This window comes from Lolium rigidum, chromosome 5 (genome assembly GCF_022539505.1).
Source record: "Lolium rigidum isolate FL_2022 chromosome 5, APGP_CSIRO_Lrig_0.1, whole genome shotgun sequence".
NCBI lineage: Eukaryota > Viridiplantae > Streptophyta > Magnoliopsida > Poales > Poaceae > Lolium > Lolium rigidum.
Window position 1 is genome coordinate 106720385 of NC_061512.1, and position 26724 is coordinate 106747108.

General features: G+C 44.7%; 1 protein-coding gene and 1 long non-coding RNA gene across 2 annotated transcripts; both read right to left on the reverse strand.

Annotated features, from left to right (window-relative positions):
• Window positions 1–20918: 20918 nt before the first annotated feature.
• Window positions 20919–23839, reverse strand: LOC124654514. The gene is made up of 2 exons (XR_006988378.1): window positions 22206–23839; window positions 20919–21533 (listed from the first exon to the last, which is right to left on the reverse strand). It is a non-coding gene; the product is annotated as an uncharacterized LOC124654514 (long non-coding RNA).
• Window positions 23840–23918: 79 nt separating this feature from the next.
• Window positions 23919–25704, reverse strand: LOC124654513. The gene is made up of 2 exons (XM_047193516.1): window positions 25521–25704; window positions 23919–25411 (listed from the first exon to the last, which is right to left on the reverse strand). Exon 2 carries the CDS (start codon window positions 25408–25410, stop codon window positions 24358–24360), a length of 1053 nt encoding a protein of 350 aa, XP_047049472.1. The 5' UTR covers window position 25411; window positions 25521–25704; the 3' UTR covers window positions 23919–24357.
• Between the last annotated feature and the right edge of the window lie 1020 nt (window positions 25705–26724).

Below are 26724 nucleotides of genomic sequence, written 5' to 3' on the forward strand. Positions count from 1 at the left end.
CCGCCTTGCATCCGAAGTAGGGGTCAAAGTCTCAGATGGCATACACAATTTGCAGAAATAGCTTTCTGCTCATCTCGAAACGACGCCGGAAAACACTCTCACCGTGCAATGGATTGTCGGCGAAGTAGTCGGCGTACAACATGCAGTAGCCCTCCATTCGTTTTCTCGGCTTGCACTTCCGGCGACCTGGTGCCGACCCACCACGTCGACCAGTTGCCAGTCCGGCGTACATGCTTGACAAGCAACCGAGGATCATCATGTGCTCTTGGTCTTGGGCGGCGGCTGAAAGTGCATGGAGCCCCCATGTGTGGTTTTAGTAATTAATGACAATCCCTATGGACTAATGTTTGCATTGAGTTACATTTGTAGGAGTTGTCCATAGGCAATTCTTGAACCATATGTTTGCTTCAAGGTTGCAATAAGAAGAATTTGATGAAGGATATCAAGTGTCAAGTATGTCTTGAAGATGAAGATGAAGTGAGCCCTCAAGTTACTTCAAGACATCAACATGATGAAGAATGAAGAAATGATGTGCAAGTTCAAGATGAGCCATCTCTAAGAGATCATTTGCTTGAAGCTTGCCATCCATATGGTGATCATGGATATGTGAAGATGTGCCGAAGAAGAAGCTCTCCCATGGTGGATTATGGGGGAGCAATCCACAAGACTTCGTCAAGCAAGCACAATCAAGAAAGGTGTTCCATCTTGTTGCGGTCAAGATCGTCATCATCAAGCTCAAGTGGAATACTCAAGGTTAAGGTTTTCTCTTGATAGGGTTTCTTTCTCACCGGTCTCATGGTGTAGTTGGAGACCGGTTTATAGTTTAGTTGCCGTACTATCAAGAGGGCTCTCGAGTGAGTAACTCGATCGTATCCTTCGGAGAGCTCAAACCTTTGCATCCTTGCATCATCTTTCTTGTTTGTTATTTGGATCTTATCCATATGGTGTTTTAGAGGTTGTGCTTATTCTCATGATAAGCTCTAGTTCATCGAAAACGGATTCCGCATGAATCACTTGTTGCGTTTTCGATATTAGAGTTTTTCTCGGTTTCTCGTATTGAGAGGTTTCACTCTAAAATACATAGAAAAATCTACCCCACTTGTTCTTAAGCTTTTCACTCTTTGTGGGGTATATCTTGTCATCTTCTTTACAACAAAATTGGTTTCACCTAAATCCGAGTTTCCTAACTCAAGTTGTTGCATTTTCCATATTGGAGGTTTTACCGGTTTGCTGTTTATAGATAGGTAAAACCTTTATCCATTTGTTTCTATCCTAATTTGCTGGACTATGATGGTTCCCTGCATGATCTTGTAGAGCTTGTTACTAGCTTCGAAACAAGCCCAAGATCATCAAAATCGGAGTCCGGATGCAAAAGTTCTTGAGGTTTTCGTATCGGGTGTTTGGGAAAAAACTGGGGGCCGGAACTGCCGCCGGGAACACCCCAGCACTGCCACCGGGCCGGCACTGCCGGTGGAAAAGGCCAGCACTGCCGGCCACCCCGGCACTGCCGGTGGAACAAGGCCGGCACTGCCGGCCTGTCGCGATTTTGGCCCCAACGGGCAGAAATCTAAGACCCCTATTTAAGGCCTTCTTCCTCCTCTTTCTCCCTACTTCTTCTTCCTCCTTTTGCTTTCCACCATTGTTGACCTTGAGAGCTTGCCTCATCCCTCTACTCCTCCAATGATTCTTGAATCCATTTAAGGGAAAAGGAAGAGGAGATCTAGATCTACTTTTCTACCAATCAAATCCATCTCTTTGTGAGTGGAACTCTCTAGATCTTGATCTTGGTGTTCTTTGTGAATTCCTTTGTTCTTCCTCTCTTATTCCCCCAATAGCTTTTGTAGCTTTGTTGGAATTTGAGAGAGAAGGACTTGAGCATCTTTGTGGTGTTCTTGCCATTGCATTTGGTGCATCGGTTTGAGTTCTTCACGGTGATTCGTGGAGGTGAAAGCAAGAAAGTTGTTACTCTTGGGTTCTTGGAACCCTAGACGGATTCTAGGCCTTTGTGGCGATTTGTTGGGAGCCTCCAATTAAGTTGTGGATGTGTGCCCCAACCTTTGTGTAAGGCCCGGTTTCCGCCTCGAAGGAAATCCCTTAGTGGAACCGTGACCTAGACCTTTGTGGCGAGGGTCACCGGAGATTTAGGTGAGGCGCCTTCGTGGCGTTCGGTGTGTGGTGTGAGTACCGCATCTTGGGGTGAGGCCTTTGTGGCGTTGGTGTGCATCGAGCAACCACACCTCAAGGTGAGCTTCTTGTGGCGTTCGGGAGCACTAAGCAACCGCACCTCTCCACCGGAGATTAGCACTCGCAAGAGTGTGAACTCCGGGATAAATCATCGTCTCCCGCGTGCCTCGGTTATCTCTATACCCGAGCTCTTTACTTATGCACTTTACCTTGTGATAGCCATCGTGCTTGAAGTTATTTATATCTTGCTATCACATACTTGCTTGTAATGCTTAGCATAAGTTGTTGGTACACATAGGTGAACTCTTGCTTAGAATAAGTTGTTGGTGCACATAGGTGAACCATAGTATATAGGCTTTGGGCTTGACAAAGTAAACGCTAGTTTTATTCCGCATTTGTTAAGACCATCTCGTAAAAGTTTTAAATCGCCTATTCACCCCCCCTCTAGGCGACATCTGTGTCCTTTCAGCGGCTGCCATCTCTTATCGCATAAGCTCGACGAACATCTGCTCCTCCTCTTCGTCCGAGTCCATGGCCGGCGAGGCAAATGGACGAACACCTGACGGGCGTGGTCGAGGCAACCCGAGCCGCGAGCGACGAGGAGTAGGCCAAAGTCGCAAAACAGGCCGGCGGAGGAGCAGCCAGATAGGCCTCCGTCGAAAGACGGCGGAATATAGGCAGGTGGAGAAGGAGGGATGGCGGAATCTGGGCAACAAGCCGGCGGGGTGGTGCCGGCGGCGAGAGAGATACGAGGGGTCGGGAAGATTTTGAGCGAGGTGGCGGTGGGGTTCGTGTGTCGAGTCGCCGACAGATCGGGCCCTTCCCCGCTTTTCACTCGTCCGTAGTCCCCGATAGACCCCCGGGGGACCGGGGTTGGCGTGGGCTCGCCGGATGGATGTAGGGCCAAATCCGGACGAAAACGAGGAACCGGGGGCGCGACTGGACCGAATTACGCCGTCCGGATGGAAAAAAACGTCGCTCGGGGGCCTCGTCGGGGAGACGAGTGGAGATGCTCTTATGGCCTTGTTACTTCTATTGTATTTTCTTCACAATCGGTACGGCCCATATCAACTTGCGGGTACGGTAGAAGTCCTCAACAAAATAGGTTAAAACTATATTGTACAAATTATACCAAAAAACCTGATATCAACTATAAACAATTTCATTTTCAGCAGCCATAAAACCTGACGATGTTGTCGACAAACAGCGATGGCTCAGAGCATCTCCAGTCGCGTCCCCCAAACCGTCCCCCAAAGCGATTTGGGGCGCGCCGGACAAAAAAAGCGTTCCAGCCGCGTCCCCCAAAGCCCATTTTTGTCCGGCGCGGCCCGATACGGTGTCCGGCGCCCGAGCCCGTCCCCGTCCCACGGGGGACGCTCCGGGGACGCCGGACACAACGACAAGCGAGGCGGGAGTGGCGGGGCCGACGCGTCGGCGGCACGGAAGGCTAAAACCCGTCGCCTACCTTTGGTCAAGCGACGTTAATGGCGTCCCTGTTTTCCCGGGCGACGCGAGGACGCGTCTCGTCGTGCATGGCCGCGTGGCCGTCCGCGCCGGAGTTATTGCGTGCAACCACCCGGCCGCCGCCGCTGTTTTAAGGCGCCCTGCAGTTAGCGCCGCTCATCCTTCTCGTCGCCGCCGCCTCCCCTCCCAGATCCTCTCCTCGCCGCTCAAAAAAATGTCGTCCTCCCGCAAGATCGCCGCGGCGAACGGACGCGGCAGCCTCACCGTGGCGGAGGCGTGGGCGCTGTACCGCGCCCGGTATCCAGTCCCGCCGGACATGCGGCTGCCAGCGGCCGGCGGCCGGAGGATGGCCGTGAACGGCATTGGCGTTCCGCCGCCGCCGAGCCGCGCACGGACCAATGGTGGGACGCCGTCATGGCCCGGCGGGCTCAACTCACCGCGGAGGAGCGGAGGGATCCGACGTGGGCGGTCGAGAACAACGACGCCTGGTGGACGACGTACTTCAAGGCCAAGTACGACGTCGAGATGCACAGCACCGACGGGCTCGTCGGCGGCCCCAACAGCTGGAACAAGGACGGCCGCGCCCGTTGCGGGGCGTTCCGGGGCGCACCCTCGAGAACGTCATCCGCGGCATCCGCAACGGCGCCCCGCGGCTGGAGATGCCGTCATCGCCGCCGCCGTCTCCTCAATGGCAGCCGAGGAGGACGACGTACTCGTCCTCCTCGCACTCTTCTTCCTCGGGACCGGCGCGATCGACGCCGTCCTCGTCGTACCGGTCGGCGCCCTACACCGTCCCCAAACGGGAGGTCAAGGAGGAGCCGGCGACGCCCGTCAACACAAGGCGTGGCGGCAGCGGCAGCGGGCGGCAGCAAGGGAGGCGCGGCGGCGCCCTCCTTATCCCGAAGCCGGAGGTGAAGGAGGAGCCGGAGGAAGCGTCGCAGCGGCGCTGCCGGCGGAGTACGAGCGGCAGCAGCGGCTCATCGCCGGCGGCGACGACCCCGAGGACTGCCCGGGGCTGCGGGCGGCGTTCATGGCGTCCATGGACGACAAGGACGCCTGGAGGGGCGACCTGGACGCGGCGATCGCCATGTCCATCCTCGACTCCGGCAAGCCGCTGGTGGACCTCACCGACGACGGCGAGGCAGGACCAAGCGGCTTGGTGAAGGACGAGCCCGTGGACGAGCCCGTCGACGAGCGCGGCAAGCAGGAGGTCGTCACCGACGAGATGTACAACTTCCAGCAGTACTACGACGCCTCCGGCCGCCGCAAGCGGTTCTAGATTAGGTTTAGTTTTAAAGTTAGTCAAATTTCGTTCGAATCTATGTAAATTTGGACGAATCTAATCGAATCTAGTTAAGTTTAAAATTTGCGAAATTTTGTTTGGGGGACGCGACTGGGGAGCGACGTCCCCCAAACGCGGCACGAACGAAACACGTCCCCCAAACGCTCAATCCGACGCGGTTTGGGGGACGGTTTGGGGGACGCGACTGGAGATGCTCTCAGTGAACCCACTCAGAGGGATGTGTTTGTCAAGACGGCCACTGTAACAACAGTGTGGTATAGTAATCACCTATCTACCACTAGACAAAGTACTACAGGTTTCAGTTTAACTATTGCATGCAGCTTCTGTTTGCTCCTTCTGTGTACGACGATCTTCTCACTTTGTGCATGTTGCTAAATTTTTATGTAGGTCCTACCTGATAAATGTTCAGTTGCCTTCTTAAAGTGTAAATATAATTTTTTTGTTTGTACTTTTGGTTTTATGTCTCCTTCATTTGTTGTTTATTTCTAACGTCATGTTTTGGATTGTTGTATTTATAGCTACTTGGTCAGGCAGATATCATAAACATCGAGTTGCTTATATCGTGTGTTGCTGTGGTGGAAGGGTGTTCCTTCTTATTTGCCCCAGCTGGCCGTCTCCTATGGCTGAGTTAATTCGTTACTCATGGTGGTGTTGAGTCAAATTGATTTGTGTTATTTTCATGATTTGCTTTATATAGGTGGGACTAGGTTTCAGTGCATTCTCTGATTGTGTTATGTTCTACAGTGGAGTTTCTTATGGTAGCAGCACTACCCGTCGTTATTTTGATGGTTAACTCTGAGATGTAAATATTAGTTATGATATGTACTGTAATCAATCAGTCTATAATGTTTGGTCATCCACTATCCCAAGATCAACACATGCCTGGCCAATTCTATTTAGATACGCACCTTTAAGTGAGTTAACCAATATCATATGGATTGGATATGCCTCTTTGCCTCGCTCTGGTGGTGCGTCTAGCACCGACGAAGGGCGCGTGGAGTTGTGTGTCTGGTGGATCTCCTGGATTCAGTTGATTTTCGTGTTCGCTGGTTGGTTTTAGGTCAGTCTCTTCCGATCTACGGTTTTCATCACTAGCGACGGTTGCTGCTCTAGTGCGCTGGTCCTTTAAGGCCTTAGCACAACGACTTCACGTTTGTCTATTACAACAAGATCTACTACAACGAGCTTTGCCTGGCTCCGATGATGGAGGGGTGAGGACGGTGGCGTGCCTTCGCTCGCGCTAGTGTTTGTAGTCGTCGCTAGGTGGTCCAATGACCTATTTGTAATTTTTATTACTTTTGAATCTATTTATACTATTGTTGATGATTATTAATAGGTTGGTGGAATTTTAGAAAAAAAATCACAGTTCTATGTGTATATACCCTCTCCAAACGACACAATTGAGCAGGAACATCACCAAAGCTTCCTTTGTTAAGACAACCAGCTAGACTTTATTAAATAGCAATAATGTTTACAGGGATGTTTGAATCATACGGCGTGCCCAACCACATGTGGCGGCCAGCCTCTAGAAAAAGAACATGTCTAGCTAGATTGTGAGCTTCAAAGTTATGAGCTCTTCCTTCAAAATCAATTTTACACTCCACAAATTGTGCAACCCGTGCCTTGATCTCAATAATCACTGCCCCATTTTTACCTAAGCTTTCTTCCTCAATATCATTAACCACCTGCTTGCAATCAGATGCTACATGGAAACTTGTGAGGCCCAGGTCCAAAGCCAAAGTCATAGCTTCACGACAAGCTAGTGTCTCCAAAACCGCTGGGGCGGTGATCTCAGGGAAAACCATAGATGAAGATCCCAAGTATAGGCCATTAGAATCACGGCAGAAGGCAACAACCGCTCTTTTTTTATATGACTTTGAAACTACGACATCTACATTAATTTTAGGAACATATGTAGGTGGAGGTATCCAGTGCGGCTAAGGTTTTTGTGCTCCAACAGTACTTGGTCTTTGGACTTGGGGTTTTGATAAACCCTTCAGCTCATCGAGGAAGACATTGACAAAACCATGTGTATACAATGGACTTTGGAAAATATCCTCTTGAATGGCCTTTCTTCTTGTCGTCCATATAGCCCATAATGTAACATTCAACCTTGTAAACTGATCATGGGGCAGAGTCTTAACTCCTCCTTCCAAGTAGAATATGCCTCTAACCTTGTAAATTATGCCAGCGTCCATACGAAGAAAGAAAGATCTCACTAACTCCTCCTTCCAAGTACCAGATGTTTCATCAATCAGGTTAGATACAAGTTGAGGTGGATTAACTTTGATAGCTGCAACCAGTCTCATCATATTTTCTCGAGCAAGCCAATTCTCAGTCCAGATATGCGTAGACTTTCCATCACCAATCCGCTTTATTAAACCCTGAACAAGGATATCCCTACCATCCAGGATAGAGCGCCATATCTGGAAGGGATGTGATCCTAGCTCAGCATCAAGTATAGAGGCATTAGGGAAGTAGACAGCCTTGAGGATGCGGGCACTCAAAGAATTTGGCTCTTGTAACATTCTCCACGACTGGCGTGCTAACAAGCATAAATTGAACAGCTCCAGATCTTTGAATCCCAGGCCACCCAAATGTTTAGGTTTTGTCATCACCTCCCACAACACCTAGCATCGTTTTCGCTTCCCTTCTTTACTGCCCCACCAAAACTTTCGTATCAGAGAATTGATGTGATCACATAGACCTCCCGGCAACCTAAAACATGCCATTGAAAAAACAGGTATAGCTTAGGCAACTGATTTGATTAGAACTTCCTTTCCTCCCACCGAAAGGGTCTTCTCAAGCCAACCTTTCACCTTGTTCCATACACGATCTCTTAGAAATTTGAATGTGCTAGACCTCTATGATCCAGCATCAGTTGGCATACCGAGATACCTCTCATTCAAAGCTTCGTTATCTACATGAAGCACATTATTTATTTCACCACGTCTGGTTTGAGGACATCCTTTTGTGAAAAATATAGACGACTTGTCCTATTTATCCGCTGACCAGAAGCTTGACAATACACATCCAACAGGTTTGATAATTCTTCTGCTCCTTCTCTACTACCTTTAAAAAATAGCAGGCTATCATCCGCGAAACAAAAGGTAGTTTACCGGTGGCGCCGACGGTGCAACTTTGAAACCTCCCAGCTGCGATGACTGGTCATGGACTTTTAAAAGGCACGAAAGGCCCTATGCTGCCAATAAAAATAGATAGGATGAGATAGGATCACCTTGTCTGATTCCCCTTGTTGGTTTCAAACTCTCAAGCTTGTTACCATTGAACAATACCGAAAATGACACTGATCTGACCATACCCATGATCACATGTACTACTTGTTGAGCAAAACCCAGCTTGATCATGATGGCCTCCAAATAGTCCCACTCGACACGATCGTATGCCTTCATCATACCAAGTTTCAAGGCACAATAACTATTATTTTTCGATCTATTTATCTTCATAAAGTGGAGACATTCATATTCCTAAATGATATTATCAGTAATTAGCCTTCTAGATACAAATGTGGACTGCTCCTCAGATATTATTTCAGGAAGGATCATTTTGAGACGGTTAGCGATAACCTTTGAATGAATCTTATAAAAAAACATTGCACAAACTAGCTAATAGGACGAAATTGGGACAAGAGAGTTGGATTATTGACCTTAGGGATCAGGACTAGGCATGTTGAAAGGACACATATGCCGTCTAGAGGGGGGGGGGGTGAATAGGCGGTTAAAAACTTTTCCTAGATATGCTTAAAACATGCGGAATAAAACTAGTGTTTACTTTGTCAAGCCCAAAACCTATATACTATGGTTCACCTATGTGCACCAACAACTTATGCTAAGCAAGATAAGCAACTATGTGATATCAAGATATATATAACTTCAAGCACGAAGGCTATCACAAAGTAAAGTGCATAACTAAAGTGCTCGGGTATAGAGATAACTGAGACACGCGGGAGACGATGATTTATCCCGACGTTCACACTCTTGCGAGTGCTAATCTCCATTGGAGAGGTGCGGTGGCTTAGTGCTCCCGAACGCCACAAGAGGCCTCACCTTGAGGTGTGGTTGCTCGATGCACACCAACGCCACAAAGGCCTCACCCAAAGATGTGGTAGTCACACCGCACACCGAGCGCCACAAAGGCCTCACCTTATTCTCCAGTGACCCTCGCCACAAAGACCTAGGTCACGATTCCACTAAGGGAGTTCCTTCGATGCGGAGACCGGGCCTTACACAAATCTTGGGTCACACATCCACAACTTAATTGGAGGCTCCCAAGAAATCACCACAAAGGCCTAAAATCCGTCTAGGGTTCCAAGAACCCAAGAGTAACAAGCTCCTCACTTTCACTTCCACGAATCACCGTGGAAAGCTCAAACCGATGCAACAAATGCATTTGCAAGAACACCACAAAGATGCTTCAATCCTTCTCTTAATTTCCAACAAAGCTACTAAAACTATTGGGGGAATAAGAGAGGAAGAACAAATGAAATTCACAAAGAACTTCAAGTTTCTCCAAGATCTAGATCTAGGTGGTTCCTCTCACAAAGAGAGGGATTTGATTGGTGAAGATGTAGATCTAGATCTTCTCTATCTTTTTCACTCAAATGGATACAAAATTCATTGGAGGGAGATGGGATAGCAAGCTCAAAGAAGATCAACAATGGGGGCAAAAACGAGCTAAAAACAGTTGGGAACCTTTGGGGAAGAGGACCCCTTCAATAGGTTCCAAAAGATCTGAACCTTATAGTCAAAACCATGTCTGGTCGGTAGTGTCGGCCCTCTTCGGGCGGCAGTGCCGGCGTCCATGAGAAAACCCAGACACCCGATACGAAACCTTAAGAACTTTTGCGTCTAGACTCCGATTTCGATGATCTTGAGCTTGTTGAAGTCACAACAACAAGCTCTAAAACAATATTCATAGAAACATCATATTACACTAAGGGAGGATAGAAACAAATAAATAAAGGTTTTACCTATCTATAAAAGACAAACTGATAAAACCTCCAATAAGGAAATTGCAACAATTTGAGTTAGGAAACTCTGATTTAGGTGAAACCAATTTTGTTATGAAAAGGACAACAAGAGCTACCCTCAAAAGGAGCTAAAAACTTAAGAAAACTTGAAGTATATTTTCTATGGACTTTAGAGTGAAACCTCTCAATACGAGAAATGGAGAAAAACTCCAATATCGAAAACGGAACAAGTGGTTCATGCGGAATCTGTTTTCGATGAACTAGAGATTGATATGAAAATAACCACACGCTCTAAATCACCACATTGATAATATACAAATAACAACCAAGAAAGGTGATGCAAGAATGCAAAGGTTTGAGCTCTCTCCGAACGATACAATGGAGTTACTCACTAGAAAGCCCTCTTGATAGTACGACAACTAACCTATAAACCGGTCTGCCAAATAAACCATGAGATCAGTAAGAAAGAAACCCTATCAAGATAAAATCTTAAACTTGCACATTACACTTGAGCTCGATGATGACGATCTTGGTCGCAACAACATGGAACGTCTTTCTTGATTGTGCTTGCTTGATGAAGTTTTGCCGATTGCTCTCCATACTCCACTATGGGAGAGCTTCTTCTTCTGCGCATCTTCACATATCCATGAACACCATATTAATGGCAAGCTTCAAGCATATGATCTGTTCGAGTTGGCTCATCTTGAACTTTCACAACATTTCTTCTTTGTTCTTTCTTCTTATTGATGTCTTGAAGATACACACGAGAGACACTCAATCTTTTCCTTCAAGACATACTTGTCACTTGATATTCTTAATTTGATCCTTGTTGCAACCTTGAAGTCAACATATGGTTCAAGCATTGCCTATGGACAATTCCTACAAATATAACTCAACGCAAACATTAGTCCATAGAGATTGTCATTAATTACCAAAATCACACATGGGGGCTCCATACACTTTCACATGTGTCACTGATACTCTCAGCTGATTCATTGCCTTGTAATATACTAAGAAACACTTTTGTGACATCTTCCCCACAAACATCCCAATGCAGCTGAAAAAATGTGCCGAAAAACCATCAGACCATGAGGCTTTTGTTGGGAACATTTGAAACAAAGCCCTTTTCACCTCGGCTTGCGTGAAGGGAGTTGTCAAGACATCATTCATTCTTGGAGTAACCTTAACTGGAACATGGTCGAGTACAATTTTTTTAATGAAAATCCAAAGCTAGGGCCTGCAACTCCACTTTATCTTCTGTCATGGAACCATCTTGCCAAGCAAGTGTCTTGATTAAAATTTTCCGACGCCTCATACTAGCTCGCTGATGAAAAAACTTGGAGTTTTTGTCTCCATGATTCAGCCAATCAACCCGTGATCTCTGCGTCCACATGATTTCTTCACGGTGATGTAATTCAACCAATCTATCATTTATCTTGATCTCTCTATGGCTCGGGCCAACTCGCAAATGGAAAGTTTCCCGGTTGTCCCAATTCTCTTCGCAATTCATGAATTTCTTTTTTTTCGAAATGGGGCATTCCCCAGCCTCTGCATCAATGTGATGCACACGGCTTTTCATTTATTTGAATGGTTCAAACAAAAATTCAGAAGATTACATCACGGATCAGAGATGGTTGAGACAAGTATCAACCATCGGAAAATGAATAAAAACAAAAATTCAGAAGATTACTCTCAAAGGTCTCGGTTCCCCATCTACTCAAGTCAGAAGCTAGACCCGACGGCTTGTCCCGAATAGCCGAAGCTGAGTTGACTGTCCCGCCATGCCATCCTGTTACCATAGTAGATTTCAAGTCATCATGTCTCTCCCACATAGTTTCATATCGGAAGGAGGGTTTAATCATGTTCGCACGTAGATCATCATCAGTCAGCCGAAACAGTAAAACACAATGATCAGATGTCCAAAGCTCCTCATGTGAGACACACACGAGCGGGAATTGGGCACCCCACTCAGCCAACCCCAGCGCCCGATCAAGTTGCACTCTTGTATACGTACCTACAGCAAGCTTTTTCTCCCAGGTCCCAGAAGTGGCCTTTGTAGCCAAGATCAAAGAGATTGCAGACATCGACCGCCTCCCTAAAATCATGAATCTGATCATGGGTTCGATGCCCAATGCCCTCATGTTCATCATGCCGCAGTACTTCATTAAAATCGCCAAGACAAAGCCAAGGCAGTGTGCTTCCACTACAAATATCTTTCATCATGTTCCATGTTTTATAGCGCTGGTTCACCATATAGAGTTGTTAACCTCCACTGAATTTCACCAAGTCCCATGACAGACATATCAATATGTACCTGAGAATAACCTAGAATGTCAATGTTTATAGAAAATCCCTAGACCTCCACTTCTACCATCAATATCAACAACAAAGAAATGGTCAAAATTTAAAGTACTAGCCAAGGCATCAACACGATCCTTGCTTATTTGAGTTTCCTGAATACATAAAATAGAAGGAGCAAACTTTGCGACCAAGTCACGAACTGTCGAGACATTGCCCACTCCCCGACAGTTTAACCAAAGCTTCCTAGTTTATATGGTTAAAAGAAGCATGGGCTTGCTTTACTCTCGTAGTGAGCGTTACATGGGCTAGCCCGTGAGCAGTGTGCCCCGAGAGATATCCTAGCGATTTAGCAGCCGTCCGATTAGAAACGAACGGCATCGGGACAGTGTGAATCCGCGTGGGTTCCTTCACCAAATTTAAACCTCGAGCGCCGAAGCCTACTTCCCCCACTATCCCTCACCTCCGCCCCCAATCGTGCCCGCACCCCAATCGTACCCGCATTTCCGCCGAATTCTCTCCGAAACCCTAGCAATGGCGGGCGGCGGAGACTTCTTCCGCGGGCTCCGCTTCAAGCTCATCGGGTTCCAGGAGGACGTCGAGGATGAGGTTTGCGCCCGTCTATTCCCCGCTCCTCTCCTTGCGATCGTTCGCCGCTAGATTGGAGAACTGTTGGCCCCGCATGATTCCCGTGTTCGATCCAGTCGATTATGAAGGAAGAGGGGATGGTTTAGGATGTGTAGGGAAAGTGCGTGCTCAGCCCAGCCGACGCGCTCTCCTCTGGTCGCGATCCTTGTCGTTAATTGGAAATTTGGTATCGACGCGTCGCGAGTTCCATCCCGAGAACATGGAGCATGATGCGGCGTCCGGGTTCAGTGGTTCTGCGGTGAAGAAGGGGTAGCGGAGGCGCTCGTAGCTGGAGGGGGTTTCGTGGGAAAAAGGGGATGTGTAGGGAGGAGGGGTGCTCATCCCAGGGCAGGCGCTCGTGCCTGGAGGGGATAACTGCAAATTGGGAATTCTATTTTGGGGAGAGCGGGACAAGGGATGTGATTAGCTACTGTTGTGCAGATGTGATGTGGTACTACCATGAATCTAGTTTGCTGCTTATAAATCATGAGATTCTGTTTATTGAAACGTAGAATCTTTATTGGGGAGTTGATTGTAACATACAGCAATTTAGCCGCCATTCCCTTTTTAATAATGTGGATAATATATCTCATGACGATAATCCTGAGGTTCTGTTTATTGCAACATAACATCTTTTTAGCGGCGTTTATTGGAACATACAGCAATTTAGCCGCCATTCCCTTTTTATGATAGCGCTTTCCCGGTTTCTAGTCTTGAATCCGGATAGATCTCTACCTGATGGCGACTTTGATTATGCAGTTCCAGAGGCAACCTCTCTACATCTGCGGGCAGGGGTACCTAAACCTATCTTGAGTTAGCTTGCGGAAAAAGGGGGGTGGTAGTTTTGACTTGATTCGATGGATTTTTGGATAACAAGTGTGTGTAAGTATGAACTGCACATGGAAGCTTTAAATCCAAGCTGAAGAGTGTGAGACTTTGTTTGTAGCTAACATTATCCATTCTTTGGCACATGTCCATCTGGGCTTCTGCTTTGCTTGTGTTTTTAGACCAAGAAAATTGTTTGATCAAATGTTCCTGTCCAATTAGATATTCTTAGGATCATTGTTGCTAACTTGGTATGTAATCTATTATGCTTATGATCTTTACTCTGCTTTTTTTTTTTCTGCAGTTTCGTGAACAAATACGGAAAAGAGGAGGACACATTGAGAAGCTACATATGTCGGAGGGTCTGTACGTCGTTCTATCCAGCACAACATCACGCTACGTGAGTACGCTGTTTTAATTCATTATAAACACCATTATTGTCCCGTTCATTGTCTAAATTTCACTCTGTTTGCACACATATAGTCTGATCCTAGCTGTGTCCAAGCTCGGGAGAATCGCTCTGTACCAGTGAACGAGTTCTGGCTTCAAGATTCCATCGAGGGAGGAGCACTAGCTGATATCAATGATGTACGGGGTTTTATCGATTCTTAATGCATTAGATTGATAATAATGGTGTATTGGCTCATGAACCTTTTCTGCATGGTGTGATAGGTACTATACAAGCCGCCAGTGTCACTCTCTGGAATGAAAGGTACACGGGACGTGCGAATTGCGCACCTCGGTTTCCCGCCTGTAGAAGCTCGCCGCATTAAGGTAATTTCTTATAACTGTGCTTTATGTATCAACCAATGAAATCACATGTGCAATCATCTTTTCATATTCAACAGAGGCTGGTGGAAATAATTGGCGCCCAAAATGTAAACATAAGTGACGGCGCATATCTGATATGCAATACAGTGGAAGGTTGGCTGGACGTTCTTCTATTCTTGTACTTCTTATTCTCATGTAGTAGAAATTTAAGTGAAAATGCAATTACTGTGCAGATTACGAACAAGCAAAATCAAAAAAAATGTTTACTGTGAACAAGAAATGGTTGGAAGACTGTGTAACTAAATGGGAAGTGTTGTCTATTGATGATTACGTTAAATGGTAATTTCTTTTCTACGTATTTTTTGCTATTCTTGGCATATGCCATTCCATTTTTTCTAATGATCCCTGATTCATGTAATGGCACCAGGCCCAAGAAAGAAAAATCCACCATACCCAAGAAATATAGCACACGGAATTACAGAACTCCAAGCAAGGACAATTCTGCTATGGACTGTGAAAGGTAGAACATCTGCAGAATTTTCTTGTTTTATCGAATAGTTTTTCATCTGAACGTAATACATGTCCTACTCTGTATCATTATGCCATCAAATTATCCTGACCATGATATGTAAACAGGGACACAAGGAATTACGGAACTCCAACCAGAGACAAGTCTACTATGAATTGTGAAAGGTAGACCATCTGCAGAATTTTCTTGTTTTATCGAATAGTTTTTCATCTGAACGTAATACATGTCGTACTCTGTATCACTATGACATCAACTTATCCTGACCATGATATGGAAACAGGGAAGAAGCTTCACCCGCAGGAAGCAAGGGTAAAAATCATTTAGGAGAAACTTCAAGGAAATCTCCAAAAAGAAAATCATCCAAAAGGTAGTTCTGATCTCTCATGCACCGCATCTGTGCAAGCATAGTTATTTTTTTCTAACCGTGCCATGGAAAAAAAAACTGTGCTATGGACAGACAAGCTGTGGCTACAGGCGGCAAGAGGGTACTTCCAGGAGAAGAAGAGCATGCTATACTTTGCAGACGGAGTCTCAACTTTGATTGGAAGCAATTCTCGGAATTTGATGCAAAGGAAATGGTGGTTACTGTGCAAATCCCTAGAAGCAGGGCAGAAATGGTAATCGGAAGTGATGAAATCAAGGGTGCCCTCCTAGGTGCATTTACATCAGTGTCCAATTACCACAGCGGAGGTGAGTGCATTAAGAATGCAATCACTGCAGAAAGATTTAGGATCTCAAAAAACTCGGCGCAAGTGATCCTGGAGCACCCACAGCTGGTGGATTATGATGAAGCTCTTGCCTTAGCAAACAGGAGGCAGTTTGTACAGATGGTTGAAGACATCTTCAAGGACAAGGGCTGCAATATTCCAAAAGATATATGTGGCTGGATCTCCTGCATTCTCGAGACTGAGAAGGTTCCTGATAGAGTCCTGAGACGTCATGTTAACATGCTGCATCCTATTGACATACACGGAAACTTCGTCTCCATGTTTTCTATTGTGTTGACACTGCGAACGGAAGAATTCAGCAAGTATACCGTGATAGCACAGTCAGAGCTGATGATGAAATATGGTTCCTGGAAGCTGAGAAAATTCAGATGGAAGCTGTTCATGGATGCACTTACTTACATACACCCCAATCTGAGGAGCCATTTGCTCAACTCTGGAGCAATGGTGAAACCAAAAGAGCGAGCAGATGACTTTTTTGGTGTTGTAGAGGTTGTACGGGACTGCTTTACTCATCCCGCACAGGTGTACATCAATATCTTGCTTGCTGTACTCTTGGCAGATAATTACCCCACACTGCTCTCTGATCTCCAGCGGGCACTGTCCAAGTTCGGCCACCTGAAGAACCTGAGGTAATGCTAGAAGAAAGTAGTTTGTCACTTGTGACCTCATGTAAAAAGGTTGCAGAAGATTTTGAAGAAGTTTAGAATACTGTGGTAATGCTAGAAGAATGTAGTTTGTCACTCCTCTCTGATCTCCAGCGGGCACTGTCCAAGTTCGGCCACCTGAAGAACCTGAGGTAATGCTAGAAGAAAGTAGTTTGTCACTTGTGACCTCATGTAAAAAGGTTGCAGAAGTTTAGAATACTGTGACCTCATGTAAAAAGGATACAGAAGATGTTGATGAAGTTTAGAATACTGTGATCTCATGTAAAAAAGGATGCATAAGATGTTGACAGAGTTTAGAATACTGTGGAGGCAAACATGAAGAAACTGCAATTTTGACGAATAAAACCTGTAACTGAATGCACATTGTCACTTGTACTTGAATGGTATGTGTACCTGAATGATATTTTCTCTCACTTGCTACTCATCTTTTTTGTATATAATACTATGTGCAACAAAACAATCAAAGTTGGCTTGTTAGGTTCATGGCCTTGATTTGTTTAGATGATGTGCTGTATAAAAATGTGTGTAGCGACCTAAATTTGGGTTTATGATGGAATCCATTTTCTTGCAAGACCAGTAACAACAAGTGTAGTATGATGAGATGCTTTCCCAGGTAAATAGGTAATCAGTTGAGGACTCGGTGCTTGCAGACAGATACAGGCCACAAGAAAGACCAAAATGCCCAGAGTGCAGCAGCACAAACCTGACAAGATATGTAGATACATTATTACACTGCTGCTGCTTTGGTCGAAGATAACAGGGTGAAACTTAACACACAGAAGAGACATGCGTAAGTACGATGGCAAAACGCCCAGTAAATGATGAAAGGCAGCCGCGTTGGAAGACCGGGATACAGACAGGACGCAGTACAAACTTACCAAAGTGGAGTAGCAGCAACACGTTAATACTGAACAATAACTATTTTTCACAAGCAAAACCTGATGGTGAACTGAGTTCACTGTCATTTCTCGCTAGGAAGAAAGACACATTTTGTGCATCAGTAACATTGCACACAATATACGGTCAGTACAACTGGGCCATTCTGCAGTTTATGTCCTTGAAACTTATGACAAAACTGAGTCTCCTCCCAAACACCGCTATCATGGGGATGCATTCAATCATGCAGTGTATGTCTCCATTGCTTGGTCAAGCACATGTCAGTCTCCATAAAAATCACATCCTTGCCCTGCTGCGCAAACATCTTCAGCCTCCCAAACTCTGCTATCAACTGATCTTATTACAGAATCATGCTGCAGACCAAAAAATAAAAGGACCACTAAGAATTAAGGTAAAATATTATTGAATTCACAGCAGCTGTAGCTCGCTTCTTATGAAAGCACAGCACACAATACCTGCAACGGAAGAATAACGCAGTGACCAGGAGCAACATGCTCAAATTGTGCAAGTATCAGGCAAGTGATGTTCCCTAGAGCCACAACCAGATGGTTTGGCCTGGATGGGATCTCAAAACAATACAAACAGCACTCTTTCTGAGTTAAGATATGTCCATGAGTACTTTCCTTCTCATGCGCGTCTTCACTCTTCCTTCTGGGATTGCCACCCACTCATACTCAACCTCTATAATTCTAGACACGTTGTAATGCTTGCTATGAAGAATTTTATTTGCAGAATACAGGTCAGCATCTTCTTCTCCTTTCTTGCTTTCAGCTGAAACCACAGCTTTTATCGTGGGGGCGTGTCTGGTGAAAACGTCCAGATCCTGAAAATCTGCAAATTTTTGCTCAGGTCTGGTGGATCCTGAACAAATGGTTATGATATCGTCTGAGACTAGTCTGTCCTTTTACAAGTAAACACCCGCAGCCACAACTAAGAATTCGCGATGAGGCCCTTCACAGATGTTCTCCAAGAAAAATCAGGCCCGCTAGTATGAGTTGTGTCTCACGTGGACCTTCTTCGGTTAGCAACCGTGCCACTTGATTTGGTCGTTGTTGCAAGAATTTTGGTTGCAAGAATTTTGGATGTATACCATTCTTTATGTTTCACAAATTAACTAAAACGAGTGCCGTGATACATATCAGCTTCAGTTAGTGTATAACAAATTTAGCTATAGCTAGCACCGATGTTATTGGCTCCCAGATTATTTAAAAAGAGCATTAAACTTCAACACATAGGTAAAAAAGAATCAATTAAGCATCATGTCTCCAGCACATGTGTGTTTTACATTTTCTGAAACCATCGTGGATCAAATGGAGCATGGAATTTGGACTAATTATAGAAATCCCATCTAATACATAAGTTCTAGATAACATATACAGATTTCGAATGCTGCAAGACAACTACTATCCCGCGGCGGCATCATCTGCTGAATGGACCTACAGAGTGCATTGTTGTCCTTCAAATTTCTGCAGATAAAAATGCATAAGTTAAATGAGATGACAGTGGAAAAATCCTTTCAATTCCAGGAAAGTATCTATGTGACCTAAAGAAATAATAAATGTATAGTAGCATGTATTATAAGAAAGCTAGCAAGTATCTTTTTTCAAGTCAAAGAAGGATAATACGATGGTTTAGGCAATAAGGCTGCAGGTCTATTCCTCTCTGATATGTCCACAAATTCAGTTAGAGAGGTTCTACATCAAGTCGCCACTGTCCCATTTCTCTAATACATGTGCCTACCCTGTTGTAAAATAACACTCACAATGGTGAAGACGAGTTCTCTCAGAATTCAGGCATGTAAGTTTCAGATTTGCAGGACAGCATACTTGTAGATCGTATTCTGATTTACATGCCAATGAAATGCACTGATCACCCTTTGAATAAAGACTTGTAATTTTAAACTTGAGAAAAAAAATCCAAAACTGAAACAAATTTAATCCGCCGCCACAAAACCATTAGTTCCCGTTGCAGTAGAGTTATCATGAAACCTAATACATGGCTTAAATTTATAAAATAAAAATATGATATCACTTAAATATGCATTCATGTTTGTTTCCAGTGGAAAATAGATGCCCCCAATGTGAGGACAAGAAAAGAGCTCAATAAGTAACGTTGTTGCAGAATAGCAATGAATCGTAATTTTAATCAAGCTAGGGGTGCAGCAAATTTGAGGTGGCTCGCGTGAGTTGTAAGGAAAGAAAACTCAATGTCATTCTAAGAGTTATAGCACGAAATCACAATAATAAATGGGATGGCATATTAATATGCAAGGATGGGGATAAAGCAAGCAGAACTTTATTCTAGCTGTATCACCATTTGATAATTGATATCAAATCTATATTCTACTTGCAGCGTCCTAGCTTATCATCCTGCTATTATTGAACGAAGTAAGGATGTTAACCATGAAGACTTAGGATGTAGAGTTAAGTACATGATTATTTATAGAACCGAATCTCATGACAATTTGATGAAAGCCTCGGAGCTATATATTCTGCTGCATAAGCAAGTTGTTAGAGGTAATGTAAGTTTTCTGACATAATTTCATTATGCAAACTCGACCTAACATTTAGAAATATCAGAAATATCCACAGAGGCCAGAGCAATGGTTTATATCTCGCTCGAGAAATGATAGAATCAAAACCAGCTTTAACTTTCTCATTGCATCTAACATAAAGTATCGAAGCATTTGCAGACAACTCCATCACAGAATACTCCAAACTCATACTAGACAAACTATCAGTAAGCCTAGTTTGTTTCCCAGATTAAACATACCAATCAAACGTGCAAACCCAATGGGTTAGAGCCTCTAAGAGCAATGCACCACCAATATCAACTCAAAGGCAACATGAAACCATCTTATGGATCAATGGAGCATGGTTAAACTAAATATAGTGATTTCACATCAAGAAATCTCTACAAGGCTAAACTAACCGAGTGGTGGACAAACTGAATAGGAAACCCTAGGTTCAGATGTCCACGCATAGATCTTGCAACTGGGCGAGGACCTAGCAGGGTGTAGCGGTGAAGAAATGATGCCACGAACTTCCCATCGAGGACCTAGCTGCGCAGCGGTGGCGGGATGGACTAGGCCGGCTTGGGCAGAATCGCCATGGAGTTTGTATAAGATGGGTACTGGGGAGATATTGGAGAGAGATGAGTAGAGGAATGGGGAATTCGTTCACAAAGGGTTAGGGACTCATGTCAGCAAGGAATAGATGCGTAGGGGGTTTGTATAAAGTGCACGGTGGCTTAGTGGTAGGACGAGATCTGACCATGCGTGGCTAATCCGACGTCTCTGGGGCATTCGCAGATTTGCAGAAACCGAGCCATTTTCAGGTGATACATTCCCCTTTTATCGTATGCTTGCAGTTACAAAAAAAAAAGCAATAATATGCTAAGCAGGCAGATAAACTACAGGAGCATATACAGTAATCAATGAAATAGGAACTTCAGCTACTGTTTAATATTCAATATTTGCACACAGCAGCACAGGAGCTGCTTCTCAAAGGAGTGGGATATATTTATCTTTTTCAGAATGACTAAACTAAGGGTATATCAGATGGCTCATTAACATGGGCTTATTTCACTTCTACACCAATTATCACTGGCACAATACACACAAAGACACAAAGCAACATGATTTAAATAGTATTAGCATTTTGATCAGCAAAGAGACTGAATTTGTTTCAACTGCAGGAGTAACAAACAGAAGAAAGCCCAGCTTAAAAATTTAACATTTCAAAACTGAATGGGAGAAACGATCCTGTCAATATAGTCACAGCAACAATATTTGCAACACTTGCCAAAAGTTAAGTCAAACTTCTTCATGCTTGCCTTTCATTCGAAGTATCCTCTAGCTAACTGGTTTGCATCTAGCTTCTGAGTGCTAACTGAAGCATCTTTCAAGTATCCTCATGGGACTTTTTCTCATCATGCTCGGCACTTGAAACATTTCCTTTCACAATACCATGATCGATGATCTTTTCCGTAAGTGCCTGACCATCGGAAGACATATTATGTCTACTCCTTTTCCACTGTCTGGGGTCAGGCAGAGGTTTTCTTATTAGATGATGCCAAGAAGAAACATCCTGGCCACCACTGCCCCCACTTTGGTTGCCCTCCTTTGATACACACCGTAATCTCCTTGCCCTGCATCTCTGCCTCTGCTGGAATGCATGCCAGCATCTGAAAGGACAGCAATAGATGCTGCTGTATCTAAGCCACCTAAAGAGCCCAATCTCCCTTCGACAACCTGTAGTAATGGAACATCATACAGTACAAATTAGGAAAATGATAAACTAGTTCAAATCAGTTCATCCCTGTAACCATAGGTGCATGCAGCAAAACACTTTGTTGGGATTCGCAATATTTCCAAGGAAAAGGTAAAAAAAGCTCAAATTAAACAATGTACACAACTATTTATCACGGACATATCAAGCAATTGCAATATTTCATATGAAAATTTTATGGATGAAAGTTAAGTTATTTTAGCTTACAAAAGTCTAGGTATTGAGGTAATTGCCTTGAGCATAGTAATACTACACCTTTCTGCTAACACAAACTAAACTCTCCACCATATTTATCTGATATGGACCATTTTTTTACACTAATAAAATGGCCCTTTTAGGTAAAGAATCTTATAAGCATTGATTCAAAGTGGATTTGCTCGCCTCCAACAAATCTTGTAACTCTAGTATCTAGCATTAGTAGATAATGAATCCCCTGTTTGACCAATCCTAGAAACAATTTCATGGGAACAGCTCCATATGCAACCACAAGGCACAGGCAGCGATAAAATGAAAGAACAGGAAAAGCTATAGTAATGATCATAACAGTAAGAGGAAGAATAACCATCTTGTCGTGCAAATCCATTTAGATATTTGACCAATGAGGCCCTAGAAATACGTAAGTAGATATCATGTACCTTGCTCCTGACAAACATCGACTCTTCCCCATGGGTCATTCTTCCATGAAGTTTATACTTCACCTACATACAGTCTGGTGAACATGAGATTATAGCAAACTAGAAGCCAAGAGTGTAGCTACCTCATGCAATACTCAACCTTGAGAAAAACGTGACAGGGAAAGTTGAATGAAAATAAAATAAAAACAGGAATAAAACTGCACACTTTCATAGGGGTAATGTGGATATTCAATCTCAACAGAAAAGCAAAGTATTCCCACTTAATTTCCAACTTATGTTCACTCTAATCAAACCAGGATAACAAATACAAATCTGGAGGAGCAGTGCTGAATTAGGATGCCTTCAACACGATACAAAAACAAGCCAGACATATGAAATAACCAAAAATCAGGAAAATCTGAGCCAAAGTGTATTAAAGACAAAAAGATAGGTAGAATATCGGAAAAGATGGCACATGGACTAACAACATGGAGGGAAGCAAAGACGGTAACTCAGAGAAAAGAGCATTTTTAATCCATCAATTCTAATATTTTTCTTCAAGCAACTACATGTGAGAAAGGCAACTTTTAGACCATATATTCCGGAATAGCCCAACAATTAGTACTGTACTTACGCTTAAACTATTCCCTTTCTCTCACTGCCAGGACGGCCCCACACAACAAATCATATGTGCCAACACGCGCCGGTGCACCTGTCCGGCGCCCTGTCCCTAGGGGCCGGCACGGGTGTGCCGGCTATTCTATTGGACTCGGATTGGTGCCGACGGTTTATGGGGCGCCCTGGTGTGGCCCAAAAACATGTGGCGGCCCCAATAGGGCTATTGGGGTCACTATTGGGCACGCCGGTGGAGATGCTTTTATCGACTTGCCAAGCAACGCTCACTATACCAATGTTTTCTTGATCTATTGAAGATGTGTGATACAGGTGGCATTCCCTAGCTTCAACAAGCTGTTCATGGCATCCAGTGGAAATGCTGATCCGGTACTGCAGCACACCGGTGTTCCCAAGCCCCAATGTTGGATAACCTCACTGACATCTCTAGCCTAGCCTGTCCCTCATTGAGGTCCTCACTAGGATGTGTGCATGCACAGAGTTCTCTAGGAGGAAAATAACATGCATAATACTTGTTCTGTACAATGCAGAATAAATACCGCAAAAAAGAAGTGTCACAGTTTCTAATAGCCTAGCCACTTCGGTGAACATGTGATGCACAATTAACGAACATGGCACAACGGCAGAATAATAACCTATCACAAAATGTTTAGTGCACTGCTAAATCACGCTTTGCACCAGCATAACAAGTAGTGAAGGCTTTCTTTCGCAACTGACTGTAAATCAGTAATGCATAAAAGCAACTAAACAGGTGAGGATTTAGTTGCCAAACAAAAACCAAAAAAAACTTTGCAATTTAACAGAATGTAACACAGATCTGAATCCTAAAGATGTTCTAAATTGTACCTAGTCTTTGACTTATGGACAGGAGAATGTACGTATTACCATGTCAAGGAAAGGAAGTGACCATGAATTTACATTCTCCATTCCATATAATAAATTAGTAAATGTTTGCAAATTATGAACAACTCACACTATGCTTTGTTTAACTTTACTTGAAGTTAAAATGCGACAAGAGCCCCCTGGGGGGGGGGGGGACTGCAGAGATATTATATGTCAGCTATATTCATCAAGAGAATAGATTCCAACTCACATCTATACTAATCATTACAAAAAAAATATCATAAGTTGCTGGAACTCATAATCATAGACATCCATCGATCGGTTTCTGCATTTGCAGAATTAACAATTAAGAGCTCCGGAAGGTTCCACATAATAACCGGCTTGATTTTTATTGATTCAAATCATACTCTCTCTTTTTTCTACAAGGCCATTTAATAATTTGGGTCTAACTTTGATCATCAATTTGAGCAACAAAATATATGTTATATGTCACAGAAAGCGTACAAATGGGTCTAACTTTCTGTGGCATGCAACATATATTTTGTTGCTCAAATCAATGGTCAAAGTTGGAACCAATTCAGAAGGTGGCCTTGTATATAGAAAAATGGAGGGAGTAATTTACAGATAGGACGATGAATATAGCTAGTATGCATGACATACAGCCAAATAAATAAAACAGCAAGTTTGATATCCACAGCTACATCCAGAATGCCACCGGGGAGAACGATGAGAGTTGCTTAGACACAGGACAAGAGGTAGTGTTCCTGTCTTTGATTTGCAGATTGCCCTCACGATCGTACCTGAGACGAAACGTGGTCATGTTGAGCACGCAGCCACAAGAGTAACCAAAAGCATCCTGGAACTCTAAACCATCAGCCGCCACACAATCAACAAGGAAAAACCTGGAGTTGCCCATGTAGGTGAGAGTAGCCCCTCGCCCTATAGCCAACTGACGCTGTGGGCTCCACATCTTGTGCTCCTTGGCCATCTTCCAGTTGGGCTCTTGCAATGTGCTGCAGCTACTGCCGAGGGAGGGAACTTGGCAGGAGCAGATGTAGCCATCTCGGTGTAGCCCAACCCATGCATCTAGTTGGGCGTCGAAGTAGCCTTGGAGATTGAAAGGCAACATCCAATCCCCATGACGCCTCCACTCATGGTTCTTGGTGTCAAAGGAGAAGGTGCCACGGCGGACACGGCTGCTGTAAGAGGACACAAATATGGTGTGTCCGTCTGGGTGAAGGGCGTAGGATTGGATCCTTTCATCCTTGGCGAAGGGTGCCGGCATGCTTTTCCAGGACCAGTCAGTGCTTGGGCACAAAGAGTTGATGTCATCCTTGGTGGTGGTGAGGATTTCAAAGGATTGAGGCCGCAACATGAAGTCGTAGGCAAACGCAAACAGCACTTGACCGTCGGTAAAAAAGTAGTTGACGGTATTGAGAAGTGAATCAGGGAGGGGATTTCCCATTGCCAAAGAAGAAGTTTCGGTGTCGAAGACCACGGTTGCAGTATATTGGTTGCTAGTAGCTATGATGTTGCTGTTCAGTGCTGCAAAATCCATGGCATGATTAAAGGCAGGTGACACTAGCCGGACGACAGGGGGGGTGCTTAGGTCAGGGCTGTCAGCGTCAAGCTTGCGGATGGTGAAGCCCCTGTGCCAGTCATCTAGAACCAGATATAGGCTCTTGTGCTCAGTCTTGCTGCCGCTGCGGTGATGGCAGTTGGCCAGACCCTGCCATCGTCGCTTAGACATCCTACAAACCAGAGAAGAGACAAAAAAAAAAGATGGGATTTTTGTTAGAAGAGCGCAATCGATCTCATCTTGTGGGCGTACGGGCGGATCTAGATATATAGAGCTCATACCTCCAAACCAAATCGCGCAGGAGAAGGAGACAGGCGGGGTGCGGGGCGCACGAGTCTGTTTCGGGGTCGGAGTTGGTTCCGGGGTCGGAGTAGGAGAGAGGCGGCGGCGGAGAACGGAGCAGAGGGGGTGAGGGTGGGGGCGAGGAACTAGGGTTCGTCCACTTCCAACCCCGCCGCGGTAGTCTACCCAACAGAACAACCTCTAGCGAACCGTGTGGGAGTTTGGCTGCATTTTTTTTATTAGGTCGCAGATGTGGACGTTTTCTCCATTTAGACAATATATATATATAATCGAGCGATATCTTGATGAGCTACTCAAAACAACAAACAATATATATATATATATATATATATATATATATATGTATGTATGTATGTATGTATGTATGTATGTATGTATGGGCCTGAACTAAAGAAGCCGAGGGAGGGGGGGAGCCAGTGAATAGCTTTCGTGTTTGTTTCAGGAAGAGAAAAAAAGTGGATCGAGGTAGTGTGACCTACCTGATAATATTCAGAAGAAGACGGCAGCAGCTAGCTAGCTCCATTCCAGGCAGTTGGCTGACGCGCAGTGCTACTACGGTCGATGCCTAGCATCCCAGGTAGCCGGCCGGCCATGTGAGCGGAGGGCCGAGATGTGGTGGGTTTGGCGGAAGGAGGCGGGGATCTGGGGCGGCACTGTCTTGTCTTGGAGGTTATCTCCGTTCGTCTTCGCTTAGTCGGCGTGCGAGCCATCTGGCAGAAATTGGTGCGAGAATTGGTAGCTGCTTCCGCCCGCCGTGGACAGGGAACCGAGGCAGCAGAGCACATAGGCCGGGCAGAGGGATAGATGCGAGGACGCCTTCCTCCCGCCGAAGCTGCAGCCGTTGACTTCTCCATGAGCAGCGATTGGTCCTTGTCACCGCTATCCGCCGTATGGTCTGGTATGGTTCTGCCCTCTCCCTCTCCCTCTCCGTGACTGAATTGCTTGTCTATGTGGAAATGTTGCTTCAGATTTGGTTTCACAAGTGTCTTTTATGAATGAATGAGAATGAATTGCTTGTTTGCATTTGTTGGGAGCTGGAATGCATAGCATACGGCATCAGTACCGGAAGACAAATCTGGATATTTAGATCGAAAAGAGTACATAACCTTTATATTTCCTACCCCTCAAAAAAACCTCTATGTTTTTCATATATAAGCTAATAAAAGGGAGGTAAAGAGGGCA